This window comes from Podarcis vaucheri (genome assembly GCF_965113315.1).
Source record: "Podarcis vaucheri genome assembly, chromosome: 10".
NCBI classification, from domain to species: domain Eukaryota; kingdom Metazoa; phylum Chordata; class Lepidosauria; order Squamata; family Lacertidae; genus Podarcis; species Podarcis vaucheri.
Window position 1 is genome coordinate 61955126 of NC_138748.1, and position 22946 is coordinate 61978071.

Consider the following 22946-nt stretch of genomic DNA (forward strand, 5'->3'; position numbering starts at 1 on the left):
CAGAACTCTTGTTTCCCAACAGAGCGTTTCATGGGACCTTCATAGCAATACTATTGATCATCATCAGTTAGGAATGCTGTTCTTTCTAGTGCTGTAAATCTCTTCCCCAAAAAAGGAAGGAGGGAAATCTCTGTTTGATCATTCCAAGACGATCTCCTCTGCTGGTCCCATCACCTGAGACGGTCTCTAGGGAAGAAGGCAGTCTTTCAGATTTTTTGAGACCCAAGTCAATTAGAGCTTTGTGAGTACTTTGAATTGGTCTTGGAAATGAACCAAGCTAGACAGGCCCGTGGGCAGCTTCCTGAGTTCCTATTTGCTATCTTATTTTTTTCCCCTTTTACTCTTTTAATTGCACATCACTCTGCTCTCTTTAGGTTTGACAAGCAGATCATAACTGCTTGTAAATTGAAATAAATATATTGAAGACATTCATATAATTTTTATTAAAATGTTTGCAAGCTACGTATTTATTTTGGGTGACTGTTGCCAGAATTCCTGACCACTGGCCATGCTGGCTGGGACTGATGGGAGTTAGAGTTCAGCAACATCTGGGGAGCATAGGTGGGCCACTCCTGATGGGGGGGTGGATGGGGGGTGCCTCACTGCTGCCTCTCTGCATAAGATACCAATATTGCCATTCAGAAAATAGATAAACCAACAGAAACAGACTCTTTAACCCCTGTGTTCCCACCATGAACAGCGGCTGGAGCTGTAAGCACATAGCCTGACTGAAGAACCAGCTGTTTCAGAGGTTAGTTTTTTGATGGGGAATTTGGGGGAACCCAGACCCACGCTACCCAGTCTCTAGGACAGATGCACGGTGCTATCACAGGCTTCTCTTAAGAGAGCTGTGTGGATGCGGCCATAGTTAGCTGGATTAGGCAAGCACCCTCCCCATGTATAGCACCCATTTTCACACACGATTCCTCTTTCAGCTGGGCTAGGGAATCGCCTGCGGAAATATGCCCCCGTGCTGGATTAGAGTGTTTATATTTAGCATTCCAAAAGAATACAAATAAGAGCCACTGATTACCAAAGTTACTGCACCCTCACTTCTCTTAAAATAACATCGTAAGTCACTGCCAGTGTGTTTGCCTTGATCTGGGGAGAAACAGATGCAAGGAGAAGCAACAGGGTTTTGCTGCAGGGTGCAGCTACAGGAGTGGGTGAGTAAGTGGGTGGGGAGAGTCCAGGAGGCTGAGGCAGATCTGTTGCTGCTGCTGAATAAAACAGGGGACTGCATGCAGTATGGTTCACCTGCAGCCTATGACCCACGTACCTACGGGACCACCTCTCCTGGTATGCCCCGCGGAGGACCTTAAGGTCCACTTTGGTGGTTCCAAGCCTCAAGGAGGTTAGATTGGTTTCAACTAGGGCCAGGGCCTTTTCAGCACTGGCCCCGATGTGGTGGAACGCTCTGTCATAAGAGACTAGGGCCCTGTGGGACTTGACATCTTTCCGCGGGGCCTGCAGGACAGAGCTGTTCCGCCTGAGTTCACCAGAGTTGTCAACGTAGACTTCCTCTCTGGTGGGGTGAGGGAGCCAAGGGCAGCGACGGTGAAGGGCTGTGTCTCAAAGGTAGGCTACATGCTTTGCATTTGGAGGGCTCCAGGTTCCATTCTCATCATCTATAGAATCACAGAAATGTAGAGTCGGAAGGGGCTCCGAGAGTCATTTAGTCCAACCCCTTGCAATGCAGGAATCTCAATGCAATGCAGGAATCTCAACTAAAGCATCCATGACAGATGGCCATCCAACCTCTGCTTCAAAACCTTCAAGGAAGGAGAGTCCGCTGGAGGTTTCTAAGCAGAGGTTGTATGGCCATCTGTCTTGGATGCTTTAGTTGACATTCCTGCATTAGAAGGATCTCATCCTGGAAAGTCAAGAGTAGACCAGGGTGGAGAATTAGATTGGAAGGTGGTGGACTCTCCGTCATTGGGAGATTTTAAACAGTGTTTGGACAGCTATCCGTCAAGGATTCTTTAGTTGTGGTTCCTGCTTTGCAGGGCTTGGGTATCTCTTCTAGCTTTGCAGTTCCATGACTCTTAAGTGAGGGAGCTAGGGCCAAACACACACCCCGACCTCTCTGTCTGGTTCTTTAGACTCTCCCCAGCTACACATCATGCTCTCCATTCACACCCTCTATCCCCAGGCAAACCCTCTATACCTTGTGTGTCCTTGCCTGGCTGGTAGGTGTCCTTGAACTGTGGTAAAGCCTCTTGCTTGCCTGGATGTACGGGTTTGTGTGTATAGGTGCATGGTGGAAACCTCTGACTGGCATTTAGCCTAGCGTATTAGGTAAGAGGGACACAGGTGGCACTGTGGTCTAAACCATAGAGCCTAGGGCTTGCTGATCAGAAGGTCAGCGGTTCGAATCCCTGCGATGGGGTGAGCTCCCGTTGCTCAGTCCCTGCTCCTGCCAACCTAGCAGTTTGAAAGCACATCAAAAGTGCAAGTAGATAAATAGGTACCACTCCGGCGGGAAGGTAAACAGCGTTTCCATGTGCTGCTCTGGTTTGCTAGAAGTGGCTTAGTCATGCTGGCCACATGACCTGGAAGCTCCCTCGGCCAGTAAAGCGAGATGAGCGCCGCAACCCAAGAGTCATCTGCGACTGGACCTAACAGTCAGGGGTCCCTTTATCTTTACTAGGTAAGAGTCATGGCCATTGCTCAGCCCTGTGCACCACCAGCGTGTGGCTTCTTGGAAGGTGGCTCATGAGGGCATTCAGCTCCACACCCAAAATACTGAGCTGGATGGGCCAATGATCTGACGGCATAAGGCAAATTCATATACTTTCTGTGTAAGTATCTGAATCAAGGATACATCAGTTCTCGCCCATAATTGATTCAGTAGCTCATTCCTTCTTGGTGCGTTGCTATTTTCTCTTGCCGCTGCCCCCACAGCTATTTGAAATGAAAACTTTTGCTAATACTAACATTGCGTTTATCTCTTTATGTTTGCAGACAGATCTTCATGCATAGTAATATTGAGTTTTGTAGTCTTTAATCCCAAGTAAATGTTCATAGAATTGCACCCTCCGCTATAGTATAAAAATACTATACAAGCTTCTCCTTCTCCACCCTGGGAATTTTAGGCTGTGATCCTATGCACTTTTACCTAGGAGTAAATGTCAGTGAAGAGGGTGATACTACATTCTCTTTAACAATACAAAGGATTACACAGTTAAATGCTCACTGGAATTATTTTTCTTTGGCTCTTATATGTTGTTTCTTGTCTGCTTTGTTTGGTTGGCTGAACATTGGAAGATTCAGGACAGATTTTTTTAAAAAAATCAACAACAACACAACTTCATGCAGTGCATAGAGAAACTATGGAACTCATGCCCACTGGATAAAGTGGTGGCCACCAAGTTCAAAAGAGGATTTGGTACAAGCTATGATGGCTATGCTCTGCCTTCCCCCACTATCTCTCACCATTAAACTTCACGACCCCAGAGGCTTTTCCCTATTTACTTTTACCCCAGAATGCAAAATTTGATACACCTCTATCATGTCTCTCCTTTCTCACTTTCCCCCCTAAACTAAGAGACTTCAAAGGGAGTAATGTGGCTGGGGGAGCATTTTGATTGATTGATTTATACATACCCCGCCCATCTAGCTGGGTTTCCCCAGCCACTCTGGGCAGCTTCCAACAAAGTATTAAAATACAGTGGTCTGTTAAACATTAAAAAGCTTCCCTAAACAGGGCTGCCTTCAGATGTCTTCTAAAAGTCTGGTAGTTGTTGTTCTCTTTGACATCTGATGGGAGGGCGTTCCACGGGGTGGGTGCCACTACCAAGAAGGCCCTCTGCCTGGTTCCCTGTAACTTGGCTTCTCGCAGTGAGGGAACCGCCAGAAGGCCCTCGGCGCTGGACCTCATTGTCTGGGCAGAACGATGGGCAGAAGGCAAGGAAAGCTTTAAGCAATTATTGTCTCCTTCCCCCCACAGTCCGCCACTCTTCCACTCAATCAGAAGCAATCCGCATCTGCTTTACTCAATAAAACAAGAATCCTGGAGCAGAGACTGCTGGATGTTTCTTTTCTCTTTTGTGGACCTCTTGAAAATTGGTGGGGGTCTAGGCAGACCACTTAATGATTTATTTTGTTCTGCAAATCAAAGCGCATGGACACACCATATTTTAATAACTGTGGTTTCGTTCTTTTGATCCACTGGACATACCTCTTTTTATGAGCAAAGTTGTTTGAAGATGTATTTCAGTCTGCACCAAATATAAGTCCAAATATTCCAGTCCAGCCTTTCCCAGAGTAATGCCTTCCAGGAGTCCCAGCTCCCATCAGACCCACAAACCCAACAAAGAACTAATAAGGATTGGGGGAAGCCACGTACGCCACCTTGAGCTCCTTGGAGGAAAAGGTGGAGTATATGAGCAATAAATAAATAAAAAATATTTGGAAACCATGGAAATCTTAAATGTGGAGGGGTGATCATACCTGTCCTTTCTTCTCCTGAAGTTCATGTGATGTTCTGAAGGTCCGAACAGAACCTGTCTATGCATGGATTCATGCTCTTTGATGACATGTGCAAGTCATATGCACATAGACTCTATTCAGACATTTAGATCAATGTATAAAGAAGGTTGGGGTGCGGGTGGCACTGTGGTCTAAACCACAGAGCCTAGGACTTGCCGATCCGAAGGTCGGCAGTTCGAATCCCCGTGACAGGGTGAGCTCCTGTTGCTCGGTCCCTGCTCCTGCCCACCTAGCAGTTCGAAAGCACGTCAAAGTGCAAGTAGATAAATAGGTACCGTACCGGCGGGAAGGTAAAGGGCGTTTCTGTGCGTTGCTCTGGTTTCACCAGAAGCGGCTTAGTCATGCTGACCACATGACCCAGAAGCTATCTGTGGACAAACACCGGCTCCCTCAGCCTATAGAGCGAGATGAGCGCCGCAACCCCAGAGCCGTTCGCGACTGGAGCTAATTGTCAGGGGTACCTTTACCTTTATAGAGAAGGTTAGGACTATGGCCGCGGGTCTGCAACCCGCAGCTCCAGAGCCGCATGCAGCTCTTTTACATCTTTGCTGCGGCTCCGGGGCGGATACTAGTGAGGGGAGGAGGCGCATTGTGTGCCCCGACACTCCTCACTGTGGCGGGCGCTGTACTGGCTGTGACGTCGCATGGGGGCGGTGCGTGCATTAGTCACGCACCATCCCGACGTCACCTTCCCACCTGCTGTCAGATCGTGGCTCCAGAGATATATTTGTTTTAAATGTCGCAATGGTTTTGCGGCTCCCAGTTGTTGTTTTTTCTTCGGAAACGGGTCCAAGTGGCTCTTTTTGTCTTAAAGGTTGCAGACCCCTGGTATGGGTATGGACATGATTATCTGCTTTTCTCCATGCCCCTGATACTTGAACAGGGCTCTGATTAATTGTGCAGGTCTCCACACCCATCTCTGATCATTGCAGGTTTTTCCTGCTATGTTTGAGTGCGTGTTTGCATCCTTGCATTACATTTCCCTCCACATGTATTCTCATATTTATTTTAAAACACATTTTGTGATTTGATGCTAAACACACCCTGATATTTTATGATAGGGCAATATAGAAAAATCACTAAAATAAAATAAAATAAATAGAAATTGGGATTGGACTTTTGGAATTACCTATATTTACAATAATCAACTCTGAAAGCATGAAATAATACCAAATAGTCTTTTTGTTGCTGCTGCTGCTGTTTGCTGGTTAAATTTATAATCCATCTCTCCACTGCATGGTGGTCAAGGCATCTAAGAACAGCGATGTTCAAAATAACCATTAGCCCAAGTTGTTGTTTTAAAAATCTGCTTAAATTCAATAAGCATAAAAATGTTGACAAGGGAATGCTTTTCCAACGAAGAATGGCACAGAACTTCATTAAACTTGCATATTTTAATTTATAGGCCTAGATGAAAATTTAGAAATATCTCCTATGTGCTAAGTTCACCTTCGCCCAGTAAGGAAAGGCTGCCACCAGGTGAGCTTGTTCCCTGTTGATGGGCATTTCCAAGTTCCCTGTTGCTTTCCCCTTCTTAGGGTCCTTTATCTTGACTTCACAGCCCTTCAAACAGCAATAACCACAGGTCGCGATGACAGTGTTCTATCTGTACTGTTGGAAGCAATGTGCTTCCGGATACCAGTCCTTGGGAATCACAAGTGGGGGAGAACACTGTTGCAGTCAGATCTCACTTGCAGTCTTCCCAGAGGCATCTGGTTGGTCACTTTGAGAACCAATTGCTGGACTGGATGGGCCTATTGGCCTGATTCTTCAGGGCCTTCGTATGTTCTTAGAGAGTGCCTTCAAGCAGAGGACTGTTCTCTGTAAAGTAGGGTGCATATCCACCCTACAAACGCCTGTGGATTTTAACATGTATATGTAATGTAAGCATACTGCCTGCCTGTGAGCGTCAGAGAGAGGGTGTGTGTACAGGAACGGACATGATCAAGTGGTGATAGGGTCAAGAGACTGAGAACCTATTATGTCTAGGGCCCAACTGCAGGAAGCTGGGGGAAAGGAGGAGGAAGGAAGTGAGTTATTGTGGAAAAGAAATAGAGGATAGTGATATAAAGAATCCAGAACCATTTTCCCTTTTTTTAAAGGCAAAGGATAGCCTTAAATGATAGTCCGGATAGCTTGGTAGGTTAGAGCATGGTGCTGATAACGCCAAGGTTGCAGCTTCGATTTCCGTACGGGATAGCTGCATATTCCTCCATTGGACTAGGAACTGATCCTCAATTCTACAGTTCTATGATTCTAAGTGTTTTTCTTGCTATGGTACATATCTGTTGTCTGGGCAATTTGCAGAATAGTTCCATACTAATCAGGGATTTCCTAATGGAAGCCTCCCCAGAAAATCTAACCAAGCCAGTGGCGTAGCGTGGGTTGTCAGCACCCGGGGCAAGGCAAGTAATTTGCGCCCCCTAACCCATGGATTTGCGCCCCCTAACCCATGGATTTGCACCCCCTAACCCTACCCCCCAGATGTTGCGCCCGGTGCGGCCGGCCCCCCCTGCACCCCCCACGCTACGCCACTGAACCAAGCACATCTGCTTGGCTGGCAGTTGAAGGCTTCCCTGCACACACTTCACTCCTCTCTTCCTCTTGCTGCTGAGGGTGAGCAATGCAACTGAGTTTCTTGTGTTGGACTATCCCAGTAGCTGCAGGCATCTTCATTCTCTCCCTGTGTCTTACCTGGTTGTGGTTGTTTGTCGCTGATGTGCTAAAACTCACTGTGGCATGGACTGGTGTGTGTGTGTGTGTGTGTATCTGAAAGGTACACACTAATGTGTTGCATTTGGGGGCAGCCCTACCTTTAGACAGAGTGAAGCAACTCCCTCAGGTGGCCAACGCTGGCGTGCAGGTGGCGAAGTGGTGGAGGACAGAGCTTTGTGTACCACCCAGCTCTGGAGGGAGCCAGCTGAATCGTGAGAGAGAATGGCAGCACTGAAAGCATCAGTGCCTGCTCATCCCTGGGACATTCTGGGATCAAATCAGAAGCCGGGGTGGTTTCTGCAATTCCAAGAATCCCCCAGGCAAATAGGGATATTTGGAGGGTATGGGATAGAAAGAGAACTGTGAGTAAATTAATGTGTTGCAGGCTGGAAAAGTTTCACCGCCTCTTCCTAGTCTGCCTGTTGTGAAATAATTGAAAGTACCTGCAGAGGCCAGAAGGTGCTAAGTAGTACCATTGCAACCACTATGTTACAGACCCTCCAAGCATCCCTATTTTCCAGGAACAGTCTTGGATTTACAGAAGCCATCCCGGTTTCTGATTTAATCCTGGACTGCCCTGTTTTTCCTTAGGGCATCCCTATTTTCATCAGAGAAATGTTGGAGGATGTAGTGTTATTTTAACCCAGCATTCCTCAGCCTGCTAGCCAGCCAAACTTTTCTGCCTTGGTTGCACAAACTCATCCCTCGTGCCCCCTACCTAAAGGAGCATTTCCACCCCCCATCGATCAGCCCTGATATTGAGATCCAGCTCCGAGGGTCTTCTGGCGGTTCCCCCACTGTGGGGAGTTAAGTTACAGGGAACCAGGCAGAGGGTCTTCTCGGTAGTGGCACCTGCATTGTGGAACACCCTCCCGTCAGATGTCAGGGAGAAAACCAATTATACAACCTTTCGTAGACATCTGAAGGCAGCCCCATTTCGGGAAGCTTTTAATGTATGATGCTTCTTTGTTTTGCTTGTATTTTTGTTGGAAGCCACCCAGAGTTGTTGGGACAACCCAGACAGATGGGTGGGCTACAAGTAATACATTATTATTATTATTATTATTATTATTATTATTATTATCATTACCCTATGAAAAGCATTGCTCAGAATAGTGGTTTGCATGACCCACTAAGGAAGAAAGTAATGGAATAAAATTTAGAACAGTAACAGCTGATTTCACATTTATTCAAAATCCAGTTTAAAAACTATTTAGTTTAACTAATTAAACAAAATTGGTGAATTTGAGCCAATGATACCAGCTTTTCAAAGCCTGGTAGCTCTTTACATTTCCAGTACCCCCTCTTCTCACCCTGCCCCAGGTAATCCCACTGCCCTCCAGGGTGCGGTATCACTCATTTTGGGAACCACTTCTTTAGTTGGGGTGGGGTGGGCCTGGACTACAACTCCCATCAGCCCCAGCTAGCATGATAGGGGTTGTTGCTCAGGTTATGCCAAGGCTGCTTTAGCCAAGGTTGGAGGCAGAATGAAATGCGTGGGAAAGATCCACAGTCAAAAGAGAGGGCAAGCCAGGAAAACTGGGTAGACCTGGAAAATGGTGGTTGCGTGTGTTTGTGGTTGTGTGGCTGGCTCGATCAGGTTTTACACACACAAACATTGCACCATATGCGGCTTTCTGTCCCTTGTGGCGCAGTCTCTCCTATTCCATAAAGCCAAGGGCTTTTTGTGTGTGTTTTTGAACTGAGTTAAACCTTCTTCTTTTTTTAAAAGTGATCTGGGGAGGGGGGGCACAATGGATTATCCTCTCACCCCCCCCCAACCCCATAGTTTGTGGTGATGGGGGTGGTGTTGCCAGGCTGCTTCCTCGCACTTTGTGGGCAAGGCAGTGAAACCGACAGAGTGAATGACAAGTTGTTTACAGGTTTCCTTGAAGGGGCCTCTGGTATATTTCAATCTGTCAAAGTTGCTTTTCTTTCTCCAGAACAATGCTTGATTGTTGTGTAGGGTGTTTTTTTTCTTTCTTCCCCTTCCCCTTCCCCTTGCACAGAGACTTTTTATTTAAAAAAAATGAAGAAGAGGTGAGAAAATTATATATATATAGGATATCACACACACACAAACACACACACCATGTACACAAACCCTTTGGAAATATTGAAGATTGTCCTTAGGTGTTCAGAGGTTTTTTTTCTTCCCCTTTCTCCCTCTCTTTCTCCTTTCCTCCCTCCCTTTCTTCTAACTCCTCTCAATGAGTTGCTAAGTGCTTTTCTGTATTAAGCCAGCAGCCCTTGTTTAAGTTTCTTTTTGGCCACTGATCTCCCCCCTAGCTTGCCTCCCTCCCCTTGGCAGATCTTTCTCTCTACAAAGGGCAGAGTGATGGGTGTCAGGCTTGCCTATTAAATAATTCTGGTCAACAGAATATGGCAGTGAATAATAATAATAATAATAATAATAATAATAATAATAATAATAATGGTGGAAACGCACACTCACATGTTCACTGCCTGCCTGTGCTAACTAACAGCTACGTAGACCTATAAATTAAGACACATATTGAATATAAAAAATTTCTACATGCTATTCAGGTACTGATCCTCTCCCTCCGACAAGCAGAAATTTGCTAAGGACTCATTCAGTATGTGGTTGTGTTGTGCGTGTGTTGTTGTGCAACAGAGATGCTCACAGGGAAAGAGAAACAGCGAGAGGGACTTTTGCAACTGATTTCTCCCCTCTTAAAAGATTAAGCGAATGGGGAGGGGGTAATGAACCTTAGTGGCAGAATTAGATATTGGGATATCCAAAGTGTGTGTCCGTCCATATCAAGATAGGGAAAACATAATTTGGCCACACTAGTGGAAGATCCTAGACGGGGAAATTGCTTAGGATTTTGTGTGTGTGTGTGTAACACGTGCGTTTCTATTTATAACTGCATTTCTGCTACAATAAGTGTTGCAAATGTGCATATTCCACACCTCCCCATTCCCAATATCACCGCCCCCCCTCCCCGTCCTGAGCACATTGGGGAAATCGAGGCTGGAGGTGGCGATTGCTATTTTATTTCGCGAGCACAAATTTTTGATTTGGCACGATCCTGCATGAAGCTTTCAGATGTGCGTGCGTGTGTGTGTGTCACAGACAAGTAGTGGTTGCTCGTGTGTGTGTGTGTGTGGCTATTGGAGAAGAGGAGAGGATGAAAGGAGCTGACTTTGCAAGGGGTGGGGGGCGGGGGGCTGTGACAAGGAGAGGGGCAATAAAGGCAAAAGCGGACAGGCACCCCTGAGGTTGGCGGAGGCTGCTGCCTGCTTGTCAGACCCCAGCCATGTGGCGCGGCGGTGGGGGGAGCTTGCTCGACGCTGTCTCCTTCAGCTAAAGTGCGCTACCCCTTTAAGAGACTGGTCAAGGAGTCCCTAGCTCACAGAGGGAGAGCGAGAGAGAGAGAGAGAGCGAGAGAGAGGGGAGAGAGAGCGAGAGAGAAAAATCAATCGGTTTAGGAGGTTTGGATTCACTTGACAGGTTCAGTTGGAGGCGATCATAGCTGGCTACTGTGACAAAGGGGAAAAAAATTGTGCTTTTTTTATTTCCCCCTTCAGCATGCTCACTGACCCCGATTTACCCCAGGAGTTTGAAAGGTGAGTCCAGGAGATCAGTGTGTGTGTCTGTATATATTTATAATATATCTGCTTTGCATGCATTCGCTGCTGGGGTGTGTGTGTGCGTGCGCGCGTTTAAATATTATGATGATGATTTGAGATCTTTCCAATGTTGTTAAAGTGCAACTTTCCCTGTATGCGCGTCAATAATATATATGTATGTATATATATTTAAAAAGAAAAATCCGGAGTAGTAAAACAAACAACCATGCACTTTATCTCCCTCTCAGCATGCAGTAATGTCAGATTACTCCTGATCTATGTTTGCTGTTTGCTATTTTTCCCCTCTCTCTCTCTTCTCCAACCGCGCACCATTTCCATCTCCTGAACTAGATTGAAAGGGATCACCCAAAGTCCTGTAACCTACTTCGACAGCGATGCCTTTCGGATTTTGTTTAGCTCCCTGCTAGAGATTTGAATGAACATCATCATGACTGTATATCTCTGTCTTTTGCTCCGCCGCCGCCCCTCTTTCTGTTCTCCCCCCCCCAACCCCGCCGCTCCCGGCTCCTTCTTCTGAATTAATCTACTAGATAATGAGAAGCAACAATGTCTTAGAAGACATTTTTTTGGTCTTTATTTAAAAGGGAAGGGAGGGAAATTAAATCTTCCTTGCCTTTTTGGAGAGAGCGCTTCCTGGAATGAATGGAAGAACTGGCGAGGCTTTAAACTTTCAATTTGATCCTTCCATTAAAAAAAAAAAGTTTCTAGGAAGCACATGACTCCCCTCCCTCCCGTTGGTAGTGGTGGTTGATCTAACAGGAGTGACTATTTGGAGGCAAGTTAACATCATCCCAAGCTTGAGCAAGCAAAATAATAAACTAAAAGTGGGTTTGGGCAGCGGAGAGAGTGGAGTGGAACAGTTCATTCTGAATTTATCAGTACAGTACCTCTTTTTGACTGCGTGTCAAAACCTGCTCTTTTGATTTATGACCTGTTTGCCTTGTCATCTTCTTCCCCTGTACTTCTACCACTCACTTGCCAAAGTTTAGAAGTCCTTCAGATCCTAGCTGATCATGAGGTCTAGATCCCAAGTCTCCTTCTCCTCCCATAGATTGTTCAGTTCACATCAATCTTGACTTTGGCTAACTATGTTTGAAGATTACTCTCAACCACTTGTACACTGTACTTCGGGAAGAACCGAGATCCTCCCACTCTGACTGCATCCCCATCCCACTTTCCCCCCTGTATTTTAAGCTTGTAAATAGCCCATGTTTGGCTATGAGAAGGGACTCAAAGCCTTTGCATTTCTAAGTGGGTCTTTATAAAGAAAAATGAAAAGGCTTTAAATTGTCAGAGCGCACGCTTCCCAGCTTCCCCTCCCCACGGTTCATGAAAGCTACATTCTGCATAAACATTTGGTTGCATCTGACTATGTAATGCAAGCTAGGTGATAGACCAGCTGGTAAAAAAATATGGTAAGCCAAGCTGTTCAGCTTTCAGATTGCTGAATTTGATAGTAAAAGGCGCAGGGAGGAAAATATCCGTCAAACATCTTAAGAGGGCAGAGAAGTTGCAAGTATAGAGTGCAAAGAATAGTAGATTGCCAGAGAACAAACTAGCTAGGGGTGTATGTGTACAGATACACGTATGCATATCTGTGTGTACACCAATGTGTGTGCACCTATATAGCTTTATATACCAGTATAAAGCAACTGAAATCAGTAAGGGTGGTGGTGGTTGTTCTGAAAACTACTGTATTTCGTAACTCTAACCCTTGACAGAAAACACTTTGGGCTGGCACTTCTGAATGCCTTCCAAGGTTTTATTTGATCCAATTAATTTCTCTCCTTTGTTTAAAATCGCTGACATTTCCCCCCTCCCCCATTTCATAATATTGTGATACGGACATACCTGCGAGAACTTAACTGTTTATCTTAGTAAAAATCCTAGGTTAACTTGGCAAAAACTGGTTTCTTTTTTTTTCCGGGGAGGGGAAGAACTCAAGAGGTTTGAAACTATTCTGCATGGCATGTCCATAGCAACATGCTTACAAATATATAAAGTGTTTTTGTTTTGTTTTGCTATCTCTGTGTAACTTTTCCTCTGAGCTGAATAGGTGCAGAAGGCAGGGATATAAACGGTGTGTTCTCTCTTCCTATGTCCTGCTTTAAAGAGCTTGCTTTCATTTTCATTTTGAAACTCAACTTTTGAGTTGATTGCCCTCTTTCTTTTTCATCTCCCTGATGAGATGTGTGTTCAGAGTTTTAGTCTTATTTTTGTTTGTTTGTTTGAAGGCAGGAGAAGTACTGGTTAAATAACCCATATGTTATTAGCCTTAACAGACATGTAGCTATCAAGGTATATAGACAGAAATAGTTAAATGGAAGGGGGGAGGACGAGAATGAAACCTTGCCATACAATTCTTTTTATTTACCATTTTCCATCTGTGGTTTTAGCTGGTAATACAAACCAATATCTCTGTTAATCATTACCATTTGTTTACATTCTCTGTGTTTGACTGTAGTTACACACACATGGAGATCTGTACAGGTTGTGGAAGTTATTCACAACACTACATGCACAATTCACATGAAGGCTCGGGTTGCGTAGATAGAGGATGTTCTTGCAATCTCTCCATCCTCCGCACACCCACACCCGGCCCTCTCGGAGCCTAATATTGTTTGTGCATTTTGCTGAAATCAGTGTTCTCACCTGTCAGACCCGAACTACATTGTTATTAATGCTTACAAGGCCCGTTCTGCACAGGCCGTGGGGTGGGCTACAAGGAGACATTGATTTTATGATCCAGGCATTTTGGGTGGTAGTCCAGTTTCTCAGTCACCAAGTTTTTCTAAGGAAGAGGTATTCCGCACCCCCCCCCTTTCGCCTTTCTAGCACATTGATTTATTCTGAAACTTCCATAACTTCACTTTACATCTTGTGGGGAGGCAGTTGTCTCTGATGGAAAGGGAGTTGATCCAGTTTCTCTTTTGCTTTGCTTGTTTCCTCCCCCTCCCCTTGCCCTTAACTTTGGTAACACAGAAGCCTAGAAAGAAAAGTGTCTCTTGCATCCTCGAGAAAGACTGGGATGAATCTGTGACCATATTATCCTCATTGGCGAATTAGCTGTTTGCTGATCCAAACTCAGGACAGGTTTAGCATGCACACAGAGAGACTGTTCATCCCTTTTGTTGTTCATGTTGTTTTTAAATCGAGAAGGGATTCTACCAAAACTTTGAAAGGCACTCCAGACAGCTGAAATGTCGAGTGCAAAAGGTACTGAGAGGTTCCAGCTAGAACAAGCTTTCTGTTTCTCTGGAATTATTGAGTGGTGGGTTTTGATGAGGTACTATGTGACCGCCCAATTTTATTCTAGGGTGTGCGTTAAATAAATAAAATACACAACAACAAGATTTAATTTTCTTGCTTTTTCTTCAAAATAGAGACACAGCCTATGTTAGATACAAAAAGGCAAGTCAAGGTGAAGTTCTGACTTACTCAAGCAATTGATGGGAGGGACCTGTAACTTCAGTATTAGGGACGTTGCTGTGAAATTTTACAAGAACAATTAAGAGCTCAGAAACGTCTGGCATAAATGCTGAATGTCTTCATAAAAACCTTGTCAGTGGAAAAACAAAAGGGGCTGCTTGACAACGTTCGTGGTGTGTGGGATGCTTTTTTTCAAACCTTAAAGTAACTGGCACATGTTGTCATGATTTCTCTGTAGACCCAGAGAATAGGCATCGGAAGACGGAGATGGGCACATGGACCCACGAGTCTTCAAAGTGAAGGATGGGTTGTGCTCTTGATAAAGAACAGGGGAGGGAGGAAAGGAAGGGATGCTTCATGCAAAATATTTATTGGCTCACTGGCTCTAAAAAATAATAATAATTTCGGGGGGATCCTAAATCAGCAGCTGACAAGGAAAGTTCAAGGTGTTGTTGTTGTTTTTTTAAGTAGTCTATGGGGCAGTAATATATTTGTGAATTGTGTTTTTCTTGCCATCTTTGTCCCTTGCTGAATTTGTTTTAGTGTTCCTTCGGTGCCACTAAATGACAAATCCTTTCCCTGCCTATATGGCAGTTTTTGTCTTAGCTAAAATTTCCCAGAAGGGATGCACTGCCCCACGCTTGCCTCCTGTTTTGTTTTTGTTTTTTCCGAAAGTGGAAAAACTGACAGCCTTCTGTCACTGGGATGGGTCAGAATGGTATTCCACAATGCCCTTCCAGAGTGAATGTACTACAGGGCTCCTCCTCTCCCCTTGCTCCCCTTCAGAAGCCAAACTGTGTGGTGGTACTGGTACTTGGCACATGGTGTCATTCCGTCTCCATGTTCCCACCTCTCCATGCATTTCCCTGATTTGTACCCATGGCCTGGGAATAACCACAAACATCCATTTTGTCCAAACAAAATCTGGCCCGCTGACGTCTCTCTGCATGAAAGCAGAAGGAATAATGTGTTTTCAGCGTGTTCATTTGGCACTTATTTTCGAAGTGATTTTGCACACTTGGGTGGTTTCTCCTCTTCTTTTTTTCTTTAGATCTCTAGGAAACATGCTGGCTATAACTTATCTGAGGGTTGTTGTTGTTGTTGCTGCTGCTGCTGTCTTTAGTTTGTAGCCTGTAGATTTCAACAAACAATTCAATAGATTCGTACCTCTCTCTACTGCTAGAATGGTGAGGCAGGGCTGGACACTATTTTCTGAGGGAGCGGAGAAGTGACTAATTCCACGGAAGGAGCCTTGAGCTTCTGGCTCGAGCCAAACGCAGGATTTAAGTTGGCCAGATTTCGGGCCGGCTGCTTTGCTATTGGCACTGGAGGGGTTAATCTGAGAAGTGACAGGGAGAGGGTTGGGTGGCCAGTCTGCTGCCCCCTCCTGCTGTCCTGAAATCAAGCCATGCGACTTTAAAATGTTTGCTTGTGAGGACAGTGTGTGTGTGTGCCTGCTACTTTGAAAAGCCCCCCCCAAACCCCCTTGTTTCTTCTTTTCCCTCTTGTCCAGAGACATTAAGCATAATGAATGCATGAGGTATTTACAGCGTCTTAGAGAGCTTCTAACTAGCAGCAATATCTGTGTCGGAGCCTTATTAAAAATGTGACAACCTGTCTTGTTGTTTTAGCCATGGTGCTTTTTGATAGGGATTGAATAAGTTTCTCTTGGCTCCTTCGGAAATCTATATTTTGCTTTGGATCAGGCTGCATTTATTTAGCTGGCAAGTGTGCATAGGGGTGTGTGTGTGTGTGTGTATCTCAAACAGATGATAAAGTGAACAAATGACAGAACAGTATCACTTTGGGCAATTCATCACATTAGTTGTTTTAAATCTTATTGCAAAGCAAATATCTTCACCTACCATTTAGTTAAGTCATGTCAGTGTTACTGACACACACAAACACACTACGATTTCTTGGGCAATAATGTCATCATAATTGTAAAGCTCAGAAGGAATCCCTGCTCCAAATACAGGTATCACTTGACACACTGTACGCTTTGATAACGCGATAATTTTAGGAGAATCTTCTCAAATAGTTTGCACTGTTTCTCTGCTCTTGCCAACAATTTTGTGTTTTTTTTTGGGGGGGAGCAGAATCTTGGGGCAGGGAAAACCTACTTGAAACACACCAAAAATGTTTTATATCATTTGGAAATGCTTCTGCATTTCCGACGTTCAGAATAGGGATGAATTGGCATGTATTTAAATAATAATAATCTTAGAGCGATGGTAAATGAAATCAGCTTGGAGCAATTATTGGGATGAGGAGCTTGGTTAAACTCATCCTCTCCCCCCCCCCCGTTTCCTTCTGTCTGCAAATGTACTCTTTAATTAACATGGGCTAAATTAGCTGCTTTGCTAACACTCCAAATAAAGTGGGTTGTGGACCAAGCTGCAGCAAAGGAATAGACTGAACGGTGTGCTTTTTGTTTTTGTGAACTTCTGCTAGATATTTTAAATATAATGCCTGATACTGGATATCAGCCCTTCTGAGTGATTCTAGTGAGATATTTGCTTCCTAAAGGCAGGAGATCAGTTCAGGGTTGAATTCAATTTTTAGCTCTCTCTCACTTTATTATTATTATTATTATTATTATTATTATTATTATTATTATTATCCCTCCTTCGAAACCGACTTTTCCAAAATCCGTTTTGTCTGGCTCCCTTCTGCTCTGGATATCGTGCACTGTCTAATCCAAGACAACCACTAGGGGGTTATTTGTGAGCAGATACCGTACCTTCCCTTCCTGAGAATAGCCATCTCTCCTCGGCAGCACTCTTACGCCTGACCTTTGGTAGGTGGATAAGCTTTTGCAGCTGAAAAGTTTTGCTCAAACCAGCGTATCTTTATTGCACAATAGACCTGTTCGCAGAGGAGCCGACAGGAGGGAAGGCCCAGTTTCCTAGATGTCAACGGCCGAGTTTTTCTTTTGCAAAGGACGTGCCGAAAGTCCATAAAGCGAGGAATCCTGGTGTTAAAACAGGGAAATTATATGGGAGTGTGTTTCTCCAGTGTGTGGGGGGCGGGGGGGAGCAGAAGATTAAGACGTGAAGAAGTGAACCCAGCTCCCACAACTGCCACAAACATCATAGCTTAATCTGTTGGGATTTGGTCGTGAAACTTGTTGACAGTTTTTGTCTGTTTGTTTGTTTTTCTAGTGTGCTTGACATTTCTGGCTACCATGTCCTTTGGCCACCGTTCTTGTTAACTCATTTATTGGAGTGGGTATAATAATTATAAACACGCAAGGCATTGCCGCGTTAGCAGAGGCTGGTAATTTTACACCTTGGAAATCGGCATTGCACCTGCTCCAGGGGAGAAATTGCTGGCATCCCAGTCCGATAGATCCGTGTAGCTGCAATAGTGCCCTGAGTGGTCTGTGCTGGCAGGGCCACAGAAGCAGGCCGCGGGTGCAAAAGCTGCATGGAAGAAGACCATCTTGTTTGCTTCGACCCCGTTCTATTTTAAAAATGCGTTCCGACATGATAATCACAAATTATTACGTACCAAAGGCCGGCTCCAAAAATATCACGGAAAACATATTTTATAAAACACTTGTGATGCCTGATATTAGGGGCGGAATGCAGCCAAAATGAAACACTTCAAAGCCCAGTTGATTTCAATGGGTGAATTAAGCACATTCTCTCTCTTTTTAAAAAATCCCTCTTCCCTCAAGTTGAAATCGATGAGACTTGGCTGGATCATTCCCTGGGTGCTAGCAAATCACATCAGTACGAGTCACATTAATAATCTCCGTTTAAACCATGTTCAGAAATATATCTAGATTTGTTTTTCACTTGGGATAAACTGTGTAGCAAAGGTCTGCATTGCTCTTGAAGGTAGTTTGTTAAAGGTCTCCACTGACCTTTTAAAAAAATAAACTGGCATCTCAAATACAAATAAATGTTATATCATTTTTTTTAGGTTTTTTTTTTTTTTTTTTACATTCCACGTTGTTCCAGGACCGCTCTTCTGTAACTAGGAAACTTTCTGATATCCGTCATCTGACAGGCTCCATCCTTGCCGTTCCAGTAACAATAAATGCTGTACCTTAGGATATGTTTTGCTTAAAGGATGATGTATCTTAAGAGGAAGGTAAAAGGATTAAGCGACAGCCTTGGACCCAGGATTTCCTCAATTATACTGACACACATACCCTAAAATGCTACCTCGAATTTATGAAATCCCATTAGGGGGGAAATTGTTGCAACCCAGTATACCGAGATGTGGAGCAGGGCACATGCCTCTGTAGCGGCCAAAAAATGTATTTAGAATACAGCGTTGTCGAATCAGTCCCCAATTCCAGCCATATTGCACCCTGGTTATATGCCATGAAGCAACTTCATGCACAGGATGTCTAGAGGTAATAGTCCTTTTGCCAGAATAATAGTAGCATATTTCCATAAATGTTGTAGTCTTAGTTTGGCTCTCAACACCCATGTGTTCTGCTCATCATTTTGTCCGAGCCATTTGGTGAAATTATTCTTTCAGAGGATCAGGTTCGTTTTCACAGAACTAAAGATGACAGGTGTTGATACTGTTGATAATTATAACAAACTTGACGAAATACTCCTTGCTTTTTTTGATCCAGTTTTTTCTCCCTCCACCACAAGCATCAAATCTTTATACAACCACCATTCTTCTGTTAAAGGGATACTTTATATTAAATTTCACGAGATACAACAATGTGTCGTTGGTGTCCTTGTGTTGTAGTTTTTTTAAAGTGATTTTCACTCTTCGTGGTGTTGTGAAATGCTACATTGCTTTACATTTAAGTTTTGTTGCGGATCTGTGTTACATCCCTTCTTTTAACCTAGATTGTGTTGAGGCGAACACACTAAAAGATCCATCCTTTCTTTGACAGAAATCTTCTAATTCTGAAATCCTGCACAGTCCTTAACAGAATGATGCTTGCCTCAAATTCAGTAGGACCATAATTCATGTCCGGCTTCTTATATACATCTCATTGGTCGCTATGGAAAACAGGTTGCAGCACTAAATAGGCCTTGATGATGTTTCTCAGGACATTTAAGGGGGGATTTGTTGGGTTGTTGTTTCAGTTTCAGTTTCTCTTTTCTCTTTTTTCTATTGTGATTTTTTTGTTGTGAACCGCCCTGAGATATATGGGTATAGGGTGGTATGCAATTTTAATAAATATTACTAATAATGATAATAATAGCTCAGGGGCTATTTCGTTTGTCTGGGGGTAATAAAGCTTCTGCGTGAATTTAGATGACAGCCTGATCCACAGTTCTAATGAGTGGGTGTACTTCAGAACCCTTTTAGTATAGTGAGCAGAATGTTTGACTTAGCGTGGGGAGATTGGTTCAAGTCCAAAGGCTTATTCGTTGGCCTTTGACCAAAATGCCCTATCACATTCTCAAGTGAAGAAGGCACATTGCTAAAGATGGGTGAGTGAATCAGGATATATCCAATCAATTTCAGTTTCACAGCTTTTTGCCCACAATTCTGTTCTTGTTTCCATATTAATCTGCGGGTTGTTGTTGTTTGCATATATAAAAATCCTCTTAAAACATCTCTGCATGTGCGCTTCCCCTCAAACATATTTAGATGCGTGTTTGCTTTAAATATATATATTTAAATGTGTACTCCTGTCAAGAACTGCTTCCCAGCCTTTGGAGAACTGGAAAAAACAACAGCAACCAAAATGTGAAACTCCAAGAGATTCAAATCAAACCATTTCATGTAGGAAACAAGGAAGATACTTGCATAATGTTTTCATCAGACTCGGTGATGACCATTAGCTTAGATTGCTTTAAAAAGAGACCAGACAAGATTCATGGATGATATATATACATCTATGAATAAGGGCTCCCCCCCCCCCCGCCATGAGTGCTTAACGGGATCTCTGACTATCAGATTCTAGGTTAACATGACAGGGAATGCCTGCTGGCCTCATTCTCTGTGGGCATTGCAGAAGATCTGGATAGCCACCTCTGGCAACAGAAATGCTGGACTAAATCGACCCGGGGCCTGATCCAGTAGGGCGCTTATGTTCTTATTGCAAACCATTTTGCACATTAATAGTGCAAGATAATAAAAAAGCAAGACAATCTTGCTGTAAGATGTGAGCTGATGACAATTTCAAGCTGTTGATTTCAATGGGATTTTGTCCAAGCTGTTTGACATAACTTGGCTTTAAGAGGATTTTCTAGGCCCCAGGATCATTATCTCTGCTTAGGTAGGGGCAACTCTGTCATTTTTGTTTTCTCTCAGTTTCTTTTCCTCCTCCCTCAATCTTCAACTCAGTTTACCCTACTGGTTCATTTAAAGAACTCAAATTTAAAGAAGTCAGGAAAATTCATCAACATTTTCGTGCATGTTTTTTAGTCCTAATAAATGCATTTTTTGCATTTTCCCCAATATAATGCATTTTATGTTACTTAACTAGTATATGCTTTTTTTACATGCACTTTCCTCAAACGCATGCATTTTATTTTATTTTTTGGAGAACTGCATCACAAAATTCCGGGAAGGGCAAATTCGTGAAGGACGGCTGTGTTTCATATTTTATATTAAGAAGTGCTAATTAGGCAGGTTCGTGTTAAAACGTGAACCGAACCAAATTTCCTCCAGCCTTCCCTCTGCCTAAATATACTTGTTGAACATTTTGTATCCTCGGCAAAGTGTTAAATTTCCACTTGTAAAGTAGAATATGTGATATTGTTCTTTGCTCCCGGTAACCAATCTAGCACCTAGTGTGGTTGCAAATGTCAATTTCTTGGTTGATAGGGAAAAGATAAAGAGGCTGTGTACTGTCCTGCTGTTGTGAGCGGCAAAAAGGGTCTCGCGTCCCACAGGGCAACGATAATGTGGCCACTGGCAAATTGGGGCTAATTGTCAGTGGCAAGTAGAAGCGCTGCTTTCAGAAAGTTGCTAACTTCATGCCGGTGTACAATAAATGGGTTGCGTGTTTCCATGTCAGTCCCTAATAGTGTTAAGCTGAAGTGCATTGCTTATTTAACTGTTTCATAATAGTTTCATCCTTTCTACTCTGAGATGTCAAAGATAGCCAGAGTTCCACTGAATCATAAAATTGTAGAGCTGGTAAGAGACAACAAGGGCTGTCAAGTCCAACTCCCTGCAATGGATGGATAAGTTTCATTCAGGAAAGTGCAAAATCTGTTGGTACGGGGACAACAGAAGCTGCCTTATACTAAGTCAGAGCACTGGTCCATATAGCTCAATAATGCATGCACTGACTGGCAGGGGCTCTCCAAGGTTTGGGCAGGAGTCCCTCCAGCCTTACCAAATTTGCTGGGGATTGAACTCAGAGCCTTCTGCATGTGAAATCAATGTCCCAGCGGAGGCTGCTCCATTTGGATGAATGGGGCACTACCCAACCCAACTCAGCCTGCTCTCGGCCACCTCCCTACCTGCTTTCCTACTTAAAACCCAGGGCCTGTGGATTTTTTTGGATTATTTAAAGAAATATTGTAGTATGAGAAATTCGTGAGTAGGATTTAAACTAGAAGCAACAGAAGGAATGAAAGATTATTGTATTGTGCTGTTGTTATGATATCAAAGAGAACGTAAGGTGCAGCAAGGGGGAGAAATCATTTTTAAAAAACCACCGTGGAAAATGAGGTGTGAAGTTGATGAAACAAAAGAACAATTGATTATGTATTGAAGTGATTGTGTGATTTTTTAAAAAAGAATTTAATAAAATATAAACGGGGGGGGGCAGTCCATGGTATAGTCCTGCCTGTTAGTTTCCTCCTCCCTAAGTCTCAATGCCACCCCTTTGTAGAACTGAACAGGGAGGGGACAAAAGTAGAATTAGTTGGCTTTGGCTCCACCTGCCTTCCACCCTACCAGTTTCCCTGCCTTCCACCCTACCAGTTTCAGTGGGCACCAGGTGCCACTGCAGCGCCCCCAAAGTCCTTCCTCCAAAGGATAGATGGGTTCCAGTCAGCCCACTAGTCTGAGAGGTGTGGACATATCAGAATCCCCAAGACTGATTTCCTTAAGCACCCCAGTGTCAGACTATTTGTCCCTGTAGCCCAGTATGGTCTACTCTGACTAACAGCATCTCTCCGGAGTCTCTGGCAGAGATCTCTCCCATGACCTACTCTTCTTTAACCTGAGGATGTTGAGGGACCAAATCTGTGACCTTCTGCATACAAAATATCAGCACAAGCATTGAGCTATAGCTTCGAAGTTTGATGTGAAAGGTTGGGTAATCTGGATTTATGTTCAAGGTCAAGGAAGAATTGGTGGTGGTGGTGTTGTTTTGCTGCTCATCTGACTGGGTTGCCCCAGCCAATCTGGGTGCCTTCTAATAAATTATAAAGCCACAGTAAACATTCAAAACTTCCCTATGCAGAGCTGCATTCGGATGTCTTCTAAAAGTCAGATAGTGGTTTATTTCCTTGACATCTGGTGGGAGGGCGTTCCACAGGGCAGGCGCCACCACTGAGAAGGCCCTCTGCCTGGTTCCCTGTAACCTCACTTCTCACAGTGAGGGAACCACCAGAAGGCCCTCGGCGCTGCATCCCAGTGTCCAGGCTGAACAATGTGGGTGGAGATGCTCTTTTGGGTATACAGGATAGAAGCTGTTTATGGCTTTAAAGATCAGCACCAACACTTTGAATTGTGCTCGGAAACATGGTGGGAATGTTTGGTGGTCTGCCTGAGGTTTGAATGACTATCATATTTTGGGATCAAGG

The 22946-nt window shown here is 44.1% G+C and overlaps 1 protein-coding gene across 8 annotated transcripts in view; it reads left to right on the top strand.

The window, feature by feature from the left end:
* Positions 1-22946, top strand: part of SOX5 (SRY-box transcription factor 5) — a 783822-nt gene that overhangs the window by 371723 nt on the left and 389153 nt on the right. For 2 of the 8 annotated variants that reach the window (XM_082238844.1, XM_082238849.1), the window contains exon 1: positions 10474-10797. The exons of 3 other annotated variants lie outside the window; for them this stretch is intronic. In XM_082238844.1, coding sequence (XP_082094970.1) covers positions 10760-10797 — 38 coding nt within the window. In that variant the 5' untranslated portion in view covers positions 10474-10759. Of the gene's footprint in view, positions 1-10210; positions 10279-10470; positions 10798-22946 lie in introns of those variants that run through there. 3 more of the 8 variants (XM_082238842.1, XM_082238850.1, XM_082238848.1) reach the window with 3 other exon arrangements.